This window comes from Scyliorhinus torazame, chromosome 2 (genome assembly GCF_047496885.1).
Source record: "Scyliorhinus torazame isolate Kashiwa2021f chromosome 2, sScyTor2.1, whole genome shotgun sequence".
Lineage (NCBI taxonomy): Eukaryota > Metazoa > Chordata > Chondrichthyes > Carcharhiniformes > Scyliorhinidae > Scyliorhinus > Scyliorhinus torazame.
The window spans coordinates 271,661,997-271,683,766 of NC_092708.1; the positions used below are offsets into that span (position 1 = coordinate 271,661,997).

At 48.8% G+C, this 21,770-nt stretch overlaps 1 protein-coding gene across 11 annotated transcripts in view; it reads left to right on the forward strand.

The window, feature by feature from the left end:
- ptgr2 (prostaglandin reductase 2) overlaps positions 1 to 21,770 on the forward strand; it is a 228,136-nt gene that overhangs the window by 166,470 nt on the left and 39,896 nt on the right. For 10 of the 11 annotated variants that reach the window (XR_011937520.1, XM_072487491.1, XM_072487428.1 and 7 more), the window contains 2 exons: positions 7,759 to 7,968; positions 9,627 to 9,748. Coding sequence is in view for 10 of the 11 variants with exons in the window: in XM_072487491.1 (XP_072343592.1) it covers positions 7,759 to 7,968; positions 9,627 to 9,748 (332 nt within the window). In the remaining variant the exon portion in view is untranslated. The remainder of the gene's footprint in view (positions 1 to 7,758; positions 7,969 to 9,626; positions 9,749 to 21,770) is intronic. The other variant, XM_072487512.1, reaches the window with a different exon arrangement.

Here is a 21,770-nt window from a genome sequence, read left to right on the forward strand (position 1 = left end):
CAGAGATAATGTTTTGGGTCCCTGTGACTCCTTATATACAGATGAGCAGCGCTCCGAAAGCTAGTGACATCGAAACAAACCTATTGGACTTTAACCTGGTGTTGTAAGACTTCTTACTGTGCTCACCCCAGTCCAACGCCGGCATCTCCACATCATCTTTATACAGACAGAGAGTTGTGGGGATAAAACCTACGCAGACACGGGGAGAATGTGCAAACTCCACACAGACAGTGACCCAGGGTTCCAGTCCCAAATGCTGCCTCCACTGACCCTACCCCCTTAAGGCCGACACCACCATTGGGCTCCCAGTTCATTGTCCCTCATGAACTCCATCGCCTCCTCTGGCATGCCAAAATAGCACTCGCGTTTCTGGAAAGTCACCCAGAGACGAGTCGGGTACAGCACCCCGAACTTCACTCCCTTTTTAAAGAGGGCAGTCTTGACCCTGTTAAACCCGGCCCTCCTCTTTGCCAGTTCTGCGCCCAGGTCCTCGTACACCCGCAACTCGTTCCCCTCCCAGGTACACTTCTTCGCCTGCCTCACCCACCAAAGTATCTTCTTGTCCAGGAAACGGTTCAGCCGCACCACCATCGCCCTTGGCGGCTCGCCCGCTTGTGGCCTCTGCATCAAAGCCCTCTGCGCTCGGTCGACCTCCAGGGGCCGGTCAAAGGCTCCCTCCCCCATCAGCTGCTCCAACATTTTGGCCACGTACGTGCCCGCTTCCGCACCTTCGATGCCTTTGGGCATTCCCATGATCCTCAGATTTTGTCTTCTGGAGCGATTCTCCAGATCCTCCACCTTCTCCTTCAGCCTCTTTTCGGACTCCCGCATCACCCCCACCTCGGCCACCAACGAGGCAAGCTGCTCCTCATGTTCCCCCACCGCCTCCTCCACTTTCTAGATCGCCCGACACTGGGACTCCAGCCTCTACGTCACTCTCTCAATCCCCGACTTAATCAGTTCCACCACTTTGGCCAGGTCTTCTTGGGCCTACATCCTCTGCTGACAGAAATTTGCATTTAGCTGCTCCGTTGACCACTGGGAGGGCAGGGTAGCTCTCTTGCCCTCTGCAATCTTATCCTGTGGCGCACCACAAAGACTCTCATTAGCCAGCAACTCTTCTCGCCCCACTCCTAGTTCGTAGATCCATCCACCAGCCACACCAGATGAGTAAAACCTTCCCCAGGCAATCCTGCATTTCTTGCCGTCAAATACTTTGCCCTTCGGGCAGGGAAAAGAGCAGAAAATACCGCCTTGAGCAGGAGCCACCAAATGTCTGACCGCTCACTCCATGGCCGCCACCGAAAGTCTCCCTGTTCCTATTAAACCCCTCATACTCCTCAATCACCTTTCCCATCTTTGCACAAAAGTTCGGATCTACCAGCAGTCCCACATCCAACCTCCACGCTGCTCGCTGTACCGCTCCCCTCTCCAGGTCCACATCCATCCAATGTGGAGCATGGTCCAAGATAACAATCGCCGAGTATTCCGCTTTCCCACCCCCACCAACAATGCTTTCCCCATTATAGAAGAGTCGATCCTTGAATACTGTTATGGGCCAGGGTTTAGAGAACCCCAAAGTGTATCATGGAGTTCACCTGACCCACAACGTTTAATAGATTGTGGTATGGGGAGCACATGGCCCACTCTACAGGTGTGGTACAGCAGAAATGGAAAAGTATTTTTTAAAGCAAAACAATGTTTATTCTATGAACTCAAGTTAACCTTTTTAAAACATAGTGAACATCTTAGCAACCATTAATTCAAATAAACCCCCAAAGAATACGATCCTTAAAGCTTTCCTTTTAACATCCATAAGACTTAAAACACCTTTTACCAGAAACACTTCAGGCTAAAGACACTACTGTTATTAGTTTTAAATCATCAGGATCGATTTACAGTCTTTAGATTATAGAGAGAAACTCATACACCTTCTGGCTGTGACTGCAGCTATCCAGCTCTGAAAACGAAACTAAAACACACCCTGCAGAAACAGCCTAAAATGAAAGTAAAAAGCTGACAGACAGCCTGTGGTAGTATGCATTAGGGGGTCATGTGGGACTGTGAAGCCATGATGTCATTGGCTGACAGATCCCGGGTCCTGGTTGGACGTTGACCTCTAGCTCCGCCCTGAAGGCGGAGTATAAGTACCTGGAGCCCTCCCCCGCAGGTAGTCTACTACTGAACTGCGGGGGAAACAGTCACGCTTAATAAAGCCTCATCGACTTCACTCTATTCGTCTCTCGGAGTCTTTGTGCACTACAATTTATTAAGCGTGACTAAAAAGGACTATGGAGCTCAGGATCATCCCGGAATGCCTGAGGATCATCCCCCACGCAGTGAACGCGGCAGCAGCTTTCAAGCACTGGCAGACTTGTTTCGAGGCCTACCTCAGAACGGCCACCGGCCGGGTCACAGAAGACCAAAAACTACAGGTCCTGCACTCGAGGTTAAGCACGGAGATTTTCTCTTTCATCGAAGACGCAGAGGATTTCCAGACGGCGTTCGCAGCACTGAAAAGTCTCTATGTCCGCCCAGTAAACCAGATCTACGCTCACTATCAACTCGCAACGAGACGGCAAAGTCCCGGAGAATCGATAGATGAATTCTACGCCGCGCTACTAATTTTGGGACGAGCCTGCAGCTGCCCGTCGGTGAACGCAATTGAACACACGGACATGTTAATGCGCGATGCTTTTGTGGCAGGTATGAACTCCTCCCAAATCCGCCAAAGACTTCTAGAAAAAGAGTCGCTAGGACTCTCAGAGGCACGGGCCCTAGCAGCCTCCCCAGACGTGGCCGCGCGAAATACCCGCGCCTACGGCCCCGACCGCGCGGCAGCCCATTGGGCTCCGTACGTACCCGTCGCGACAAACCCACCCCCCACCCCCCCGGACACCCCACAGGCTTGCGCGGTCCAAACGCCAAGTCGCACCGGGGGCGCCCACTGCTATTTCTGCGGCCAGGCGAAACACCCCCGGCAGCGCTGCCCGGCCCGCGCAGCGATCTGCAAGAGCTGCGGGAAAAAGGGCCATTTCGCGGTTGTGTGCCGGTCCCGCGAGGTCGCCGCTGTCCTGGGAGAACAGGGAGCCCTGCACGCCGCTTACGCTCCCCAACCCCCCCTGCGCCCCATGTACGACCCGCAGGCGCAGCCACTCTGGGTCCCGACCACCGCGGTCCCGGGAGAACAGGGAGCCCTGCACGCCGCTTACGCTCCCCAACCCCCCCGCGCCCCATGTATGACCCGCCGGCGCTACCACTTTGGGTCCCGACCACCGCTCTCCCTGGAGAAGAGGGAGTTCTGGGCGGCTCTAACGCCCCCCAACCCCCCCCCCCCCCCCCCCCCCCCCGCGCCCCACGTATGACCCGCCGGCGCTACCAATTTGGGTCCCGACCACCGCTGTCCCCAGAGATGAGGGAGCCCTGCGCGTTCCTAACGCTCCCCAACCCCCCCAGCGCCCCATGTGCGACCCGCAGGCGCAGCCATTTTGGGTCCCGGCCACCACGAGGGGAGGAAGGGCGCCGCCATCTTGGACCACCCCAGACCTGTACGACGCATGGGGGCGGCCATTTTGTCCACCCCGCCGCCATCTTGTGACCCCCGAGCCATGTGCGATGCATGGGGGCAGCCATTTTGTTCAACCCCGACGCCATCTTGGACGGCAACAACGGACCCCAGTGTCGACGGCTCCACGGGTTTCGAAGAAGACGCTCAACTACTACAACCACGTCTCGCTTCAATAACGCTGGACCAAGCTCGGCCCCGGACACTCCAGACGACGATGACAACGGTGCTGATAAACGGGCACGAGACACCATGCCTAGTCGACTCCGGGAGCACGGAGAGCTTTATCCACCCCGACACGGTAAGACGCTGTTCTTTGACCACCCACCCCAGCGCACAAAAGATTTCCCTAGCTGCAGGATCCCACTCCGTACAGATCAAAGGCTTCTGCATAGTTACCCTAACGGTGCAGGGGAGGGAGTTCAAAAACTACAGGCTCTACGTCCTTCCCCAACTCTGCGCCCCCACATTACTGGGATTAGACTTCCAGTGCAATCTACAGAGCCTTACCTTCAAATTTGGCGGCCCAATACCCCCACTCACTATCTGCGGCCTCGCAACCCTCAAGGTGCAACCCCCGTCCTTGTTTGCAAACCTCACCCCGGATTGCAAACCCATCGCCACTAGGAGCAGACGGTACAGCGCCCAGGACCGGACCTTCATTCGGTCCGAAGTCCAGCGGTTACTAAAGGAAGGCATAATCCAGGCCAGCAATAGTCCCTGGAGAGCACAGGTGGGTGTAGTAAAGACAGGGGAGAAGCAAAGGATGGTCATAGACTATAGCCAGACCATCAACAGGTACACACAACTAGACGCGTACCCTCTCCCCCGCATATCCGACATGGTCAATCGGATTGCCCAATATAAAGTCTTCTCCACCGTGGACCTCAAGTCCGCCTACCATCAGCTCCCCATCCGCCCAAGTGACCGCAAGTACACAGCCTTCGAGGCAGACGGGCGATTATACCATTTCCTAAGGGTCCCATTTGGCGTCACAAACGGGGTCTCGGTCTTCCAACGAGAGATGGACCGAATGGTTGATCAACACGGGTTGCGGGCCACGTTCCCGTATCTCGACAATGTAACCATCTGCGGCCACGATCAGCAGGACCACGACGCCAACCTCCAAAAATTCCTCCAGACCGCTAAAGCCTTGAACCTCACGTACAACGAGGACAAGTGCGTTTTTAGCACCAACCGGCTAGCCATCCTGGGCTACGTAGTGCGCAATGGGATAATAGGCCCCGACCCCGAACGTATGCGCGCCCTCATGGAATTTCCCCTCCCGCACTGCTCAAAAGCCCTGAAACGCTGCCTGGGGTTTTTTTCATACTACGCCCAGTGGGTCCCCCAGTACGCAGACAAGGCCCACCCCCTAATACAGACCACGACCTACCCGCTGTCGACAGAGGCTTGCCAGGCCTTCAGCCGCATCAAAGCGGATATCGCAAAGGCCACGATGCGCGCCATCGACGAGTCCCTCCCCTTCCAGGTCGAGAGCGACGCCTCCGACGTAGCTCTAGCGGCCACCCTTAACCAAGCGGGCAGACCCGTGGCCTTTTTCTCCCGAACCCTCCACGCTTCAGAATTCCGCCACTCCTCAGTGGAAAAGGAAGCCCAAGCCATAGTGGAAGCTGTGCGACATTGGAGGCATTATCTGGCCGGCAGGAGATTCACTCTCCTCACGGACCAACGGTCGGTAGCCTTCATGTTCGATAATGCACAGCGGGGCAAAATCAAAAACGACAAGATCTTAAGGTGGAGGATCGAGCTCTCCACCTTCAACTACGAGAACTTGTATCGTCCCGGAAAGCTGAACGAGCCGTCCGATGCCCTATCCCGCAGCACATGTGCCAACGCACAAATTAACCGCCTCCAAACCCTCCACGAGGACCTCTGCCACCCGGGGGTCACTCGGTTTTTCCACTTTATCAAGTCCCGCAACCTCCCATACTCCTTAGAGGAGGTCCGTACAGTCACAAGGAACTGCCACATCTGCGCAGAGTGCAAACCGCATTTTTTCAGGCCGGATGGTGCACACCTCATTAAGGCTTCCCACCCCTTTGAACGCCTTAGTCTGGATTTCAAAGGACCCCTCCCCTCCACCGACCGCAACATATACTTCCTTAATGTGGTGGACGAGTACTCCCGCTTCCCATTCGCCATCCCCTGTTCTGACATGACCGCGGCCACAGTCATTAAAGCCCTGAACACCATATTCACACTGTTCGGTTGCCCCGCATACGTCCACAGCGACAGGGGGTCCTCTTTCATGAGTGACGAGCTGCGCCAGTTCCTGCTCAGCAACGGGATATCCTCGAGCAGGACGACCAGCTACAACCCCTGGGGGAACGGGCAAGTAGAGAGGGAGAACGGCACGGTCCGGAAGACCGTCCTACTGGCCCTACGGCCCAGGGACCTCCCAGTTTCCCGGTGGCAGGAGGTCCTTCCGGACGCCCTCCACTCCATCCGGTCACTACTGTGTACTAGCACTAATCAAACGCCTCATGAGCGCCTCCTTGTCTTCCCCAGGAAGTCCTCCTCTGGAACGTCGCTGCCGACCTGGCTGGCGGCCCCAGGACCCATCTTGCTCCGAAAGCACGTGCGGGCGCACAAGTCGGACCCGTTGGTCGAAAGGGTTCACCTCCTTCACGCGAACCCACAGTACGCCTACGTGGAGTACCCCGACGGCTGACAGGACACGGTCTCTCTGCGAGATCTGGCGCCCGCCGGCAACACACACACCACCCCGACACCAATCACCCAACCCCCCCCCCTTCCTGCCACCGCCGCACCCCGCGACCGCCCCCTTCCCAGGAGGATCAGTCCTCCTCCCAGGCCCGACCAGGAATAAAGCCCAAGCTGAAACCGTAAGGCTCCCAGAGAAGACAACACCGGAACAAGCACCACCACCACCGGGGCTGAGGCGATCGACACGGACGACCAGACCGCCCGACCGACTCGTGGCGTCGATCTAACAGTACAATGTGGACTTTTAACGAGAACATTTTGTCTTTTCCTGACGATTACTGTAAATAGTTTGAAACAAAAAAAAAACCTTGTACATACTGTTATAACATGTGAAAGTTTTTCCTCCCAGGATCAGCCTTGTAAACCCTTACCACCATGCGAAGCATCACCCCGCCGGGTTTATTTTTAACAAGGGGTGAATGTGGTAGTATGCATTAGGGGTCATGTGGGACTGTGAAGCCATGATGTCATTGGCTGACAGATCCCGGGTCCTGGTTGGACGTTGACCTCTAGCTCCGCCCTGAAGGCGGAGTATAAGTACCTGGAGCCCTCCCCCGCAGGTAGTCTACTACTGAACTGCGGGGGAAACAGTCACGCTTAATAAAGCCTCATCGACTTCACTCTATTCGTCTCTCGGAGTCTTTGTGCGCTACACAGCCCAGCTCCACCCACTCTCTGACATCACTGCAGTAATAAACACCCATTTCTTAAAGGTACTCTCACTACAGAGATTTATATACACAACCATTTATAAACACCCATTTCTTAAAGGTACTCTCATGACAATACACATTGTGTACTGACAAAAAGAACAAATATTCCCTGTCTCACGGGTGCCCCACCCGGTGAGCTTGTACCCACCATCTTTCCTCCCACAGCACACCCCACTGAACTAGAGCTTGCCAGCGGACCATTGCTTGCACTCTTTCTTCCCGGATTCTTCTTCTGGGATTTCGATATCGTTTGGTTGCCGCAGCTTGTCCATTAATCAGTTATATAAAATTCTCCCCAAAATCTGTGTGAAAAAGGCCAAAAAAACAAAAACTATAGCAGGAGCCACCCAACGTGTGACCTCCACCTTTATGTCACCACCGGAAGTCCCTCGAGGTGCTATACTCTTTAGATTCTTGATAATAAAGGGGATGAAAGGTTTTCGTGGATAGGTGGGAATGTGGGGTTGAGGTTACAGTCAGAATGGCAGAATAGGCTCGATAGGCCGAGTGGCTTACTCTTGCTCCTAACTCATATGTTTGTATAGAAATGCAAATTTTAGTATTTGTCTCACAGTGACACAGATGTATATTTGGAACGTCATATGTGTTTGATGGGATTTTGCAATTGCATCCTGCGTTTGGGAATCTTGATTTTCTTTTGATATCCAAGCGCATTCGAAAGCAGCGGACCAGTTTGTAAAAGGTTTAACATCGTGACTGTGTTCCCAGATTGGACGTCTCGAAGGATGCTCAAGAGTAGTTGGGATCTGTGGCACAGAGGAGAAGTGTCGGGTTTTGGTCTGCGAGATGGGTTTTGATGCAGCCATCAACTATAAACAGGATAACATTGTGGAGAAGCTGCGGGAATACTGTCCCGCTGGAGTGGACGTTTACTTTGACAATGTTGGCGGGGATATCAGCAACACCGTCATAGGCCAGGTAAGGATTTTGAAGATTGCGGGAATGCAGTGAGACACAGGCAATAACTAAGGTTTTTTCCTCAATCACTACACCTGTCTGTATTTCTCCTTCTCCAGTTATGGATATCAGATTACTTTCCCTTCTTTGCTGCCAACCAAATCATCCAAGACCTCTCCCTTCCAGGGTACATTGATTGGCTGCTGCTGGTTGAGAAGCCTGCCATCCCAGTGGGCACATGTACCTCTTGAAAAACTGTGACAGCAGCAACTCAACAGATTATGATTAATGTGTAAACATGAAGCATTGAAGCTTGATTGAACCATCTGAACTCTTAAAAATCTTTTTTTTAAGTTAGAATACCCAATTCTTTTTATCCAATTAAGGGGCAAATCAGCATGGCCAACCTACCTACCCTGCACATATTTTTGGGTTGTGGGGGTGAGACCCACGCAGACACGGGGAGAATGTGCAAACTCCACACGGTCAGTGACCTGGGGCCGAGATTGAACCTGGGTCTTCGGTGCTGTGAGGCAGCAGTGCTAACCACTGCACCACCATGCTGCCCCCTAAATTATCTGAACTCTATACCATCTCCTCGCTGCTTTTTCCCCATTCCCACGTGAGAAGGTAGCTCAGTTATTATTCCCAGCAGGCAGCGGAGGTGGTCAGGGGTCGGAACGTTTACTGACCTGTAAACTAATACACACACAGACTAGGCTCTTTGGGGGCAATGCTAATTTGTGCAGCTCCTCAGGGTCTAGACAACGTCTCTTCCCATTGGTAGTCTTTATAGACACCTGATTGTGAACGATCTGTACGCCATGTTGAACGCGTGAGGCCATTCAGCCCCTCTGCCAGTTCTGTCATTCAATGGAGCATCTGTACCTTAGCTCCATCTACAACAACCACTTGCATTTATTTTATTCGTCCATGGGATGTGGGCATCGCTGGGAAGGCCAGCACTTGTTGACCACCCCTAAATGCCCAAGGGCATTTCAAAGTCAACCTCATCACTGTGGGTCTGGTATCACATGTAGGTCAGACCCAGATAAGGACAACATTAAATCAAGTTAATGAACCTGATGGATTTTTACAACAGTCGAAAACCCCATCCGTTGCCACTACTCGATGTAGTGATACATCTCGAGGCATTTCACAGAGAGTGCTACCCAAAATTGAAACTGCATCACTAGGAGAGACACTAGAGCGAACATCTCATATCTTCCTCAATCTCTCCAGATTTTCACTACCCTTTGGAGAAAGTACTTCCTGATTTCAGTCCAAAACTGCCCAGTTCTTAAGTTTAAGACAGTACTCCCATGTTCTGGATTCTCCCCCAGAGGAAATAGCTTCTCTTTAAAAGGATTTGATAGGGTAAATAAAAATCTTGATGATATCTTGCCCCAACCATCTAAACTCAAGGGAATGCAAAACAGGTTCTCACAATTTAACCCTTTCAGTCTCATCATTCTATAAGTTTAGCCTAGGAGCAGAATGAGGCCATTTAACCCCTCAAGCCTGTTCTGCCAATCGATTAGATTATGGCTGATCTGCCATTTATACACCATATTGTACCCCATGCCATTAATACTTTTGGTTAACAAAAATAATGCCCTGTAAATATATTACTGTTTCGAAGTTGGCTGATTATTACCATGTATATCTCTTAAACCCAGATGAATCAGAACAGTCACATCATTCTTTGTGGCCAGATCTCCCAGTACAATAAAGATGTGCCTTATCCTCCTCCGCTACCTCCCGACACAAAAGCTATCCTCAAGGAAAGAAATATCGCAAGGTAAGCAGACCATTCCTGCTGTAAATCGAGTGGGTGTGAGTGCTTGTTTTCACATCTCATCATCATCGCATTTGGAGTATTGCGTACAGTTCTGGTCACCGCATTATAGGAAGGACGTGGAGGCTTTGGAGCGGGTGCAGAGGAGATTTACCAGGATGTTGCCTGGTATGGAGGGAAAATCTTATGAGGAAAGGCTGATGGACTTGAGGCTGTTTTCGTTAGAGAGAAGAAGGTTAAGAGGAGACTTAATAGAGGCATACAAAATGATCAGAGGGTTAGATAGGGTGGACAGTGAGAGCCTTCTCCCGCGGATGGAAATGGCTAGCACGAGGGGACATAGCTTTAAACTGAGGGGTAATAGATATAGGATAGAGGTCAGAGGTAGGTTCTTTACGCAAAGAGTAGTGAGGCCGTGGAATGCCCTACCTGCAACAGTAGTGAATTCGCCAACATTGAGGGCATTTAAAAGTTTATTGGATCAACATATGGATGATAAGGGCATAGTGTAGGTTAGATGGCTTTTGTTTCAGTGCAACATCGTGGGCCGAAGGGCCTGTACTGCGCTGTATCGTTCTATGTTCTATCTCACTGTTCTCCGCTTGGAGAGCAGAGTTCAGTAGTGGGAAGATTCTCATTAACAGACCACAACGTGAATCCACCTTCCTTGGATAGAACCATGTTTATATCAATGCATGGCAAGGGTTACTCTAATCTATATATTAGCCCATGGCAAGGGTTAGTCTGATCTTTATATTAGTCCATGGCAAGAGTTAGTCTGATCATTATATTAGCAAGAGTTTGTCTGATGTCTACATTAGGATTCTTGGAAGTGTGGATGAACAGAGGGATCTTGGGGTCCACGCACATAGATCCCTCTAACCCTAACCCAGGTTGATAGGGTTGTTAAGAAGGCGTATGGTGTGTTGGCTTTCATTAACAGGGGGATTGAGTTTAAGAGCTGCAAGATTTTGCTGCGGCTTTATAAAACCCACACTTGGAATATTGTGTCCAGTTCTGGTCGCCTCATTATAGGAAGGGTGTGGATGCTTTGGTGAGGGGACAGAGGAGATTTACCAGGGTGCTGCCTGGATTGGAGGGCATGTATTATGAAGAAAGGTTGAGGGAGCGAGGGCTTTTCTCACTGGAGCGAAGAAGGAAGAGAGGTGACTTGATAGAGGTGTACAAGGTGATGAGAGGCATGGATAGCCAGAGACTTTTCTCCAGGGTGTAAATGACTATCACGAGGGGAGATCATTTTAAGGTGATTGGAGGAAGGTATAGGGGACAAGTCGGAGATCGGTTCTTTACACAGAGTGGTGGGTGCGTGGAATGTACTGCCAGCGGAGGTGGTGGAGTCATGAGGGACATTTAAGCGCCTCTTGGACAGGCACATGGACAGCAGTAAATTGAAGGGGTGTAGGTTAGGTTGATCTTAGATTAGGAAAAATGGTCGGCACAACATTGTGGACCAAAGGGCCTGTACTTTGCTGTACTGTTCTATGTTCCATTAGCCCATGGCAAGAGTTAGTCTGATCATTATATTAGCCCATGGCAAGAGTTAGTCTCATCTTTATATTAGCCCCTGGCAAGAGTTAGTCTGATCTTTATATTAGCCCCTGGCAAGAGTTAGGCTGATCTTTATATTAGCCCATGGGAAGAGTTAGTCTGATCTTTATATTAGCCCCTGGCAAGAGTTAGGCTGATCTTTATATTAGCCCATGGCAAGAGTTAGTCTGATTTTTATATTAGCCCATGGCAAGAGTTAGTCTGATTTTTATATTAGCCCATGGCAAGAGTTGGTCTAATTTTTATATTAGCCCATGTCAAGTGTTAGTCTGGTCTGTATATTAACACATGGCAAGGATTATTCTGATTTGTGTATTAGCCCATGGCAAGAGTTAGTCTGATTTTTATATAAGCCCATACAAGAGGTAGTCTGATATTTATATTAGCCCTTGGCAAGAGTTGGCTCATCTTTATATTAGCCCATGGCAAGAGTTAGTCTCATCTTTATATTAGCCCATACAAGTGGTAGCCTGATCTTTATATTACCCCATGTCAAGAGTTAGTCTGATCTTTATATTAGCCCATGGCAAGAGTTAGTCTGATCTTTATATTAGCCCATGGCAAGGATTATTCTGATCTTCATGTTAGCTCATTGCCAGAGTTAGTCTGATCTTTATATTAGCCCATGGCAAGAGTTAGTCTGATTTTTATATTAGCCTATGGCAAGAGTTAGTCTCATCTTTATATTAGCCCCTGGCAAGAGTTAGTCTGATCTTTATATTAGCCCCTGGCAAGAGTTAGGTTGATCTTTATATTAGCCCATGGCAAGAGTTAGTCTGACTTTTATATTAGCCCATGGCAAGAGTTAGTCTTATTTTTATATTAGCCCATGTCAAGTGTTAGTCTGATCTGTATATTAACCCATGGCAAGGATTATTCTGATTTTTATATTAGCCCATGGCAAGAGTTAGTCTGATTTTTATATTAGCCCATACAAGAGTTAGTCTGATCTTTATATTAGCCCTTGGCAAGAGTTGGCTCATCTTTATATTAGCCCATGGCAAGAGTTAGTCCCATCTTTATATTAGCCCATGGCAAGAGTTAGTCTGATTTTTATATTAGCCCATGGCAAGAGTTTGTCTGATCTTTATATTAGCCCATGGCAAGAGTTAGTCTCATCTTTATATTAGCCCATGGCAAGAGTTAGTCTGATTTTTATATTACCCCATACAAGTGGTAGTCTGATCTTTATATTAGTCCATAGCAAGAGTTACTCTGTACTTTATATTAGCCCATGGTAAGAGTTAGTCTGATCTTTATATTAGCCCATGGCAAGGATTATTCTGATCTTCATGTTAGCTCATTGCAAGAGTTAGGCTGATCTTTATATTAGCCCATGGCAAGAGTTAGTCTGATTTTTATATTAGCCCATGGCAAGAGTTAGTCTGATCTTTATATTAGCCCATGGCAAGAGTTAGTCTGATCTTTAATATTAGCCCATGTCAATAGTTAGTCTGATTTTTATATTAGCCCATAGTAAGAGTTAGTCTGATTTTTATATTAGCCCAGACAAGAGTTAGTCTGGTCTTTATATTAACCCATGGCACGAGTTAGTCTGATCTTTATATTAGCCCATGGCAAGAGTTAGTCTGATCTTTATATTAGCCCATGTCAAGAGTTAGTCTGATCTTTATATTAGCCCATGGCAAGAGTTAGTCTGATCTTTATATTAGCCCATGTCAAGAGTTAGTCTGATCTTTATATTAGCCCATGTCAAGAGTTAGTCTGATCTTCATATTAGCCCATGGCAAGAGTTAGTCTGATCTTTATATTAGCCCATGTCAATAGTTAGTCTGATTTTTACATTAGCCCATAGTAAGAGTTTGTCTGATTTTTATATTAGCCCAGACAAGAGTTAGTCTGGTCTTTATATTAACCCATGGCAAGAGTTTGTCTGACCTTTATATTAGCCCATGGCAAGAGTTTGTCTGATCTTTATATTAAGCCATGGCAAGGATTATTCTGATCTTTATATTAGCTCATTGCAAGGGTTAGTCTCATCTTTATATTAGCCCATGGCAAGAGTTAGCCTGGTCTTTATTTTAGCCCATGTCAAGAGTTAGTCTAATTTTTATATCAGCCCCTGTCAAGTGTTAGTCTGATTTTTATATTAGCCCATGGCAAGAGTTAGTTGAATCTTTATATTAGCCATGTTGTGGATTATTCTGATCTTTATGTTAGCTCATTGCAAGGGTTAGTCTCATCTTCATCTAGTGAGTTCTCCCAGTGAGCCAGAGAGAAGACAGATCCAGGAGTGAGACACAGCTAAGATGAGTTCTCCCAGTGAGCCAGAGAGAAGACAGAGCCAGGAGTGAGACACAGCTAAGAGTGAGTTTGGGAATTTGAATCGAGGTGGGAATTCGAAGCTGGGTGGGGAGGAAGTGCGTTTTATCCCTGGTAAGTGACTGGTAAGTAGTGTTTCTGTTTTTCTGTTTCTTTTCATTGGTGTATTTATTTATTTTTTTCTTCGTTGTTTATTTATTTATTTAAACTTTGGGGGGGGGGAAATTGAAATTGTTGAAGTTAACCGAAGGTTTAAGACATGGCAGGAGATCTCAGACCCGTGTCCTCGCGTTCCTCGTGTGCGATGTGGGAGCTCAGGGACACGTCCACTGTCCCTGGCTCCTTCACGTGCAAGAAGTGTGTCCAGTTGCAGCTCCTGTTAGACCGCTTGACGGCTCTGGAGCTGCGGATGGACTCACTTTGGAGTGTCCGCGATGCTGAGGACGTCGTGGATAGCACATTTAGCGGGTTGGTCACACCGCAGGTGAAAGGTACTGAGGGAGATAGTAAATGGGTGACCAAAAGACAGAGCAAGAGTAGGAAGGCAGTGCAGGTGTCCTCTGCGGTCATCTCCCTGCAAAACAGATATACCGCTTTGGATACTGTTGAGGGAGATGGCTCACCAGGGGAAGGCAGCAGCAGCCAGATTCATGGCACCGTGGCTGGCTCTGCTGCGCAGCTGGGCAGGAAGAAGAATGGCAGGGCTATAGTGATAGGGGACTCAATTGTAAGGGGAATAGACAGGCGGTTCTGTGGACGCAATCGAGACTCTAGGATGATGTGTTGCCTCCCTGGTGCAAGGGTCAAGGATGTCTCGGAGCGGCTGCAGGACAATCTGGGGGGGGAGGGTGAACAGCCAGCTGTCGTGGTGCACATAGGCATCAACGATATAGGTAAAAAACGGGATGAGGTCCTACAAGCTGAATTTAGGGAGCTAGGAGTTAAACTAAAAAGTAGGACCTCAAAGGTAGTAATCTCAGGATTGCTACCAGTGCCACGAGCTAGTCAGAGTAGGAATGTCAGGATAGAGAGGATGAATATGTGGCTCGAGAGATGGTGCAAGAGGGAGGGATTCAAATTCCTGGGACATTGGAACCGGTTCTGGGGGAGGTGGGACCAGTACAAACCGGACGGTCTGCACCTGGGCAGGACTGGAACCGATGTCCTAGGGGGGGGTGTTTACTAGAGCTGTTGGGGAGAGTTTAAACTAATGTGGCAGGGGGATGGGAACCGATGCAGGAAGTTGGAAGGTAGTAAAACAGGGACAGAAATAAAAGGCAGTAAGGGGGAAAGTGTAAGGCAGAGAAGCCATAGTCAAAAATCAAAAAGGGTGACAGTACAAGGTACAGTGACTGAGGGGAGCTCAGTGAATAGGACCAGGAATACTAAAAGAAATAAAACGGGAAGTGAAAACATTAATGGTAAGCGACGCGGCAGGTTGTTACAGGAAGATATGGGTTCGACGACAAGGAAAATTAGGAGAAAGATTAAGAGGAAATATAACTTAGGAGAGGTTACTGATCGAGGTGTTAAGATTCAGAACAGAGGTAAAAAAGCCAACATAAGTGTACTTTACCTGAATGCTCGTAGTATTCGGAATAAGGTAAATGAGTTGATGGCGCAAATCATCGTGAATGACTATGATTTAGTGGCCATTACTGAAACATGGTTAAAGGATGGTCACGACTGGGAGTTAAATATCCGAGGGTATCAAACCTTTCGGAAGGACAGAGTGGATGGTAAGGGAGGTGATGTAGCTCTGTTATTTAAGGATGACGTCCGGGCAATAGTAAGGGATGACATCGGTGCTGTGGAGGATAAGGTTGAATCCATTTGGGTGGAAATCAGGAATAGTAAGGCGAAAAAGTCACTGATAGGAGTAATCTATAGGCCACCAAATAGTAACATTATGGTGGGGCAGGCAATAAACAAAGAAATAACAGATGCATGTAGAAATGGTACAGCAGTTATCATGGGGGATTTTAATCTACATGTCGATTGATTTAACCAGGTCGGTCAAGGCAGCCTTGAGGAGGAGTTTATAGAATGTATCCGCGATAGTTTCCTAGAACAGTATGTAATGGAACCTACGAGGGAACAAGCGATCCTAGATCTGGTCCTGTGTAATGAGACAGGATTGATTCAGGATCTCCTAGTTATCAGGATCCTCTCGGAAGGAGCGATCACAATATGGTGAAATTTAAAATACAGATGGAGGGTGAGAAGGTAAAATCAAGCACTAGAGTTTTGTGCTTAAACAAAGGAGATTACAATGGGATGAGAGAAGAACTAGCTAAGGTAGACTGGGAGCAAAGACTTTATAGTGAAACAGTGGAGAACCTTCCAAGTGATTTTTCACCGTGCTCAGCAAAGGTTTATACCAACAAAAAGGAAGGACGGTAAAAAGAGGGAAAATCGACCGTGGATATCTAAGGAAATAAGGGAGAGTATCAAATTGAAGGAAAAAACATACAAAGTAGCAAAGATCAGTGGGAGACTAGAGGACTGGGAAATCTTTAGGGGGCAACAGAAAGCTACTAAAAAAACTATAAAGAAGAGTAAGATAGATTATGAGAGTAAACTTGCTCAGAATATAAAAACAGATAGTAAAAGTTTCTACAAATACATAAAACAAAAAAGAGTGGCTAAGGTAAATATTGGTCCTTTAGAGGATGAGAAGGGAGATTTAGTAATGGGAGATGAGGAAATGGCTGAGGAACTGAACAGGTTTTTTGGGTCGGTCTTCACAGTGGAAGACACAAATAACATGCCAGTGACTGATGGAAATGAGGCTATGACAGGTGAGGACCTTGAGAGGATTGTTATCACCAAGGAGGTAGTGATGGGCAAGCTAATGGGGCTAAAGGTAGACCAGTCTCCTGGCCCTGATAGAATGCACCCCAGAGTGCTAAAAGAGATGGCTAGGGAAATTGCAAATGCACTAGTGATAATTTACCAAAATTCACTAGACTCTGGGGTGGTCTCGGCGGATTGGAAATGAGCAAACGTGACACCACTGTTTAAAAAAGGAGGTAGGCAGAAAGCGGGTAATTATAGGCCAGTGAGCTTAACTTCGGTAGTAGGGAAGATGCTGGAATCTATCATCAAGGAAGAAATAGCGAGGCATCTGGATGGAAATTGTCCCATTGGACAGACGCAGCATGGGTTCATAAAGGGCAGGTCGTGCCTAACTAATTTAGTGGAATTCTTTGAGGACATTAACAGTGCGGTAGATAACGAGGAGCCAATGGATGTGGTATATCTGGATTTCCAGAAAGCCTTTGACAAGGTGCCATACAAAAAGATGTTGCATAAGATAAAGATGCATGGCATTAAGGGGAAAGTAGTAGCATGGATAGAGGATTGGTTAATTAATAGAAAGCAAAGAGTGGGGCTTAATGGGTGTTTCTCTGGTTGGCAATCAGTAGCTAGTGGTGTCCCTCAGGGATCAGTGTTGGGCCCACAACTGTTCACAATTTACATAGATGATTTGGAGTTGGGGACCAAGGGCAATGTGTCCAAGTTTGCAGACGACACTAAGATAAGTGGTAAAGCAAAAGGTGCAGAGGATACTGGAAGTCTGCAGAGGGATTTGGATAGGCTAAGTGAATGGGCTAGGGTCTGGCAGATTGAATACAATGTTGACAAATGTGAGGTTATCCATTTTGGTAAGAATAACGGCAAAAGGGATTATTATTTAAATGATAAAATATGAAAACATGCTGCTGTGCAGAGAGACCTGGGTGTGCTAGTGCATGAGTCGCAAAAAGTTGGTTTTCAGGTGCAACAGGTGATTAAGAAGGCAAATGGAATGTTAGAATCATAGATTTCACAGTGCAGAAGGAGGCCATTCAGCCCATCGAGTCTGCACCGGCTCTTGGAAAGAGCACCCTATCCGAGGTCCACACCTCTACCCTATCCCCATAACCCAGTAACCCCACCCAACACTACTGGCAATTTTGGACACTAAGGGCACTTTATCATGGCCAATCCACCTAACCTGCACATCTTTGGACTGTGGGAGGAAACCGGAGCACCCGGAGGAAACCCACGCACACACGGGGAGGATGTGCAGACTCCGCACAGACAGTGACCCAAGCCGGAATCGAACCTGGGACCCTGGAGCTGTGAAGCAATTGTGCTGTCCACAAGGCTACCGTGCTGCCCATGTTGTCCTTCATTGCTAGAGGGATGGAGTTTAAGACTAGGGAGGTTCTGCTGCAATTGTATAAGGTGTTAGTGAGGCCACACCTGGAGTATTGTGTTCAGTTTTGCTCTCCTTACTTGAGAAAGGACGTACTGGAACTGGAGGGTGTGCAGAGGAGATTCACTAGGTTAATCCCAGAGCTGAAGGGGTTGGATTACGAGGAGAGGTTGAGTAGACTGGGACTGTACTCGTTGGAATTTAGAAGGATGAGGGGGGATCTTATAGAAACATATAAGATTATGAAGGGAATAGATGCGGGCAGGTTGTTTCCACTGGCGGGTGAAAGCCGAACTAGGGGGCATAGCCTCAAAATAAGGGGAAGTAGATTTAGGACTGAGTTTAGGAGGAACTTCTTCACCCAAAGGGTTGTGAATCTATGGAATTCCTTGCCCAGTGAAGCAGTAGAGGCTCATTCATTAAATGTTTTTAAGATAAAGATAGATAGTTTTTTGAAGAATAAAGGGATTAAGGGTTATGGTGTTCGGGCCGGAAAGTGGAGCTGAGTCCACAAAAGATCAGCCATGATCTCATTGAATGGTGGAGCAGGCTCGAGGGGCCAGATGGCCTACTCCTGCTCCTAGTTCTTATGTTCATATTAGCCCATGTCAAGAGTTGCCGGATCTATATATTAGCCCATAGCAAGAGTTAGTCTGATTTTTATATTAGCCCATGGCAAGAGTTAGTCTGATTTTAAGATTAGTCCATAGTAAGAGTTAATCTGATCTTTATATTAGCCCATGGTGTAGAGGGTGCCATCTCCGCTACTCCACTACTGGGCCGATATCTGGGGTTCGAATATCTGTGTGTGTCTCTCTCCAGCTGGCACTGAAACTTCAGAGGCCAGGGGATGTCGCACTGGGACACTTCCACTGAAGAGAGCACTGATTCAAGCCTGCCGTTTATTCCTAACCGACAGCCTGAGACTTATATCACACAGATCTCCAGACCCCTACCAATACCCAGGTGATTCTCTCTCTTGCCGGTGGTGCAACAGCCACCCGGTTCCTACTCCACTAGAGTAGCTTTCCCAAGAGAGAGAATAGGACACTGCTGTTTATTTCCTAACCAGCAGTCTGTCCTGAGTGAATCGCTCAAGATGACCCTCGATTCTTGAACCCGGAATTAAGGTGAGGAGTATTTTTAACAATGACTTGGTCAGAGATCGCTGGTGAAGGATTGAAGAATTTAAACGACTCCAATTAGCATCAAATCAAGATTTATTGTAAAACCCAGGTCAAAATCATCAACAGAAGAAACACAGTAAAATCTTATGCTCTAATACAACTAAGTCTATTCAAAAGGTAATATAGCGGACACAACGAAAATTCTTACAGTTACACAGGTTTTAGCAAAATCACAAGGCACAAAACAAGTTCCCTTCCCCAAAGCCTCAACCACTATTAAAATCAAGGGAGTTTCGCAAGCTGCTGCGGGTTACTTACGGTCACAGGCTGCAGAGGTCAAGTCAGGGGTGCAGAGGTCGAGCCAAGAACGAAGAGACCCCCAATCGAAAACACAGCCCCTTTTATATTGTTTTACCTGGCTTTGTCCTGTGATCGGCCAGCCCCTTTTGCATTGAAAAAGGTAAGATTTAAAGTTCCCGCTGGTCCTGCCCCCTTTGAGCCGGTCAGACCTGTCGAGATGGGAGTACCTCCCCTAGGTCCGCCTCCAGTCTGTTTTTTGAGATAACGAGGTTGAGCTCCCTTGAAGATTTTCAAAGACTTCCATCTGCTCTGGAGATGCTGCTATGTTGATGGGGGTGTTGATTGGATTCTGCTCTGGTGGAGGCCAGGTCATTTACATTTGCATGGGGCTATGACCATCCCATTGTCCTGCTTGCATGCAAGCCTCCTGTGTATTCCCGTGCCCCTTTGTCTGTGTTTTGATGTTATCTTGTTGTCTGGCTCCTTCTTCCTTGTAGCTCCTAGGGGGGTGTTTTGGAAATATTTATGTATTTATGTCCCTACTCAGCTCAGCGGGCCAAGCCTGCTGGGAAAACTGGTTCTGTTCCCTTGGCTGGAAAGTCAGTTTACAGTCTCTGAGTTTCTCCAAAAGGGCCGAATTGCCCGAAAACCTTACAGATGCCCCTTCGATACGTCCCTACCTGCTTGGACCGTATCGACACAGGTGAAGGGCAATTATTTCCTTTTGTGTGGACCGTAGGTCCCCCCCCAACAACATGCGAAACTACAAGTCCCAAGACAGTTCCCTTAATCTAGGCTACCCCTGATTTCAATGAAAGGGAAAGACAAGACCATACTTAATTCAAGCAGACAGTAACATATACACATTTCACCGGAACCCCAAACGTAAGGGTCCCTGTACATATATCACACTCAAGTACACATTTCACCGGAACCCCAAACGTAAGGGTCCCTGTACATATATCCCAGTCAAGTAACTGGGACCCGCGAATCCATACAACTATTTACAATTGCATCTGTTTATTTCATCAAGGATCCTCCTTTCTTGGCTGCACTTCGCTTCTTCCCGTTGAGGGCTCTTCATTTATCCTCCATCGTCGATACCTGCAGCTGAAAGGTTTAGTCCAACTGAGGCGGCAGCATAATGTACCCCCTGTACAACATTTCCTTTGTGGGGGCAAACACTAAACCATTCTCAGGCTCCCCCCTGGTGGTGATCGGACAGTTGTGAGGGTCGATCGGTTGGGCTGTGGGCAGGGGTCGCTTTACCTGAACCAGCAGTTCGGTAGCTTCTACAGTCATCCCTTCCCTGGGCGTTACACATCCCTCCCCACTGCGGTCAATTTATCCCGTTCCCTGGGTTCTGCCACCACCTTACAAAAGTGATTAATGCCCCTTGTGGACATGCCTTGGTAGATCCCCATGAACACAAATAAATGCCCTGGTCAGAAGCCCACCCCTTATCCCCGCAAACGGTGATCCTACCCGGTGACCCCGTGATGGTCCGTTAGGTGTTGTCCAGTCCGTTCCCAGTCCGAGGACCGATCCCTCATGTCCAGCCTCAGCTTCCTGGGCCACCACCGTCTCCCCAAAGGAACGTCCCCCTCACAGGTTGAACACACCCGCCTGCCCTCAGTCACCCTAACCCGGTCAGTCGAAGGACTCTTCTGTCTCGCCTCTGCGGAGTTCTCCCGGTCCCACCATCGCCAAGATCAGCAAACTCCACATCGTCGGGTGCCCCATCTGTAAAAACAAAACACATTCTTGCCTCTACAGCCCTACCTACCTTGAAGTGCATGGGTGCTATCCGGTGGCGGCAGCAGCTCCTGCTTTGAAGTTGCCGCAGCCTGTCTGGGGTTCTGTGTTTACAGCCCGGCTCCCCAGGGTCCTAGTGCCTGCCGCTATCCGGTGGCAGCAGCAGCTCCTGCTTTGAAGTTGCCGCAGCCTGTCTGGGGTTCTGTGTTTTACAGCCCGGCTGCACCAGGGTCCTAGTGCCTGGTGCTTCATCATTTTACCCTTGCACCAGGCGCTTCTGTGTTCCCACGATCCTAAATACTTCACACACAACTACACACTAATTAGAACTAGCAGGGGGAAAGAAAAAGGAATATGATATATACAATGCCACCCGTCTCCGGGTGGCCAAATTAAAACTGTGCCCCGCTAAACTGGGGCAGTCCACCTGTTTGGTCCAACGGCTCGGGCCAGACCGTCCCCTCCCGGGGGTTCGGGCTGCCCCTTGCCTCTCCTTTCCCAACAGGGTTCGGGGATCCCTCAGCGCTCCCTCCCACTCGGGCCCCCTTACTGCGGGACCGGGTGACAGGGAGATGGGATGGGGACCATCTTACCGGGGGCTTGGAGACCCGATTGCTCCTTCGTCCCCTGACTGGTTCCCAAACCCAAGGTGATACCTCCACTTCCTCCGCCTCCTTAGCCTCTATACTAAGGCAGGCCACCTGACCCACAGGTAAGGGCTTGGGAATCGTTCCTGTCCCTGGGCTGGGTGCTTGCAGCACTGTCGGTCTCTTTGGGACTGCCCCTT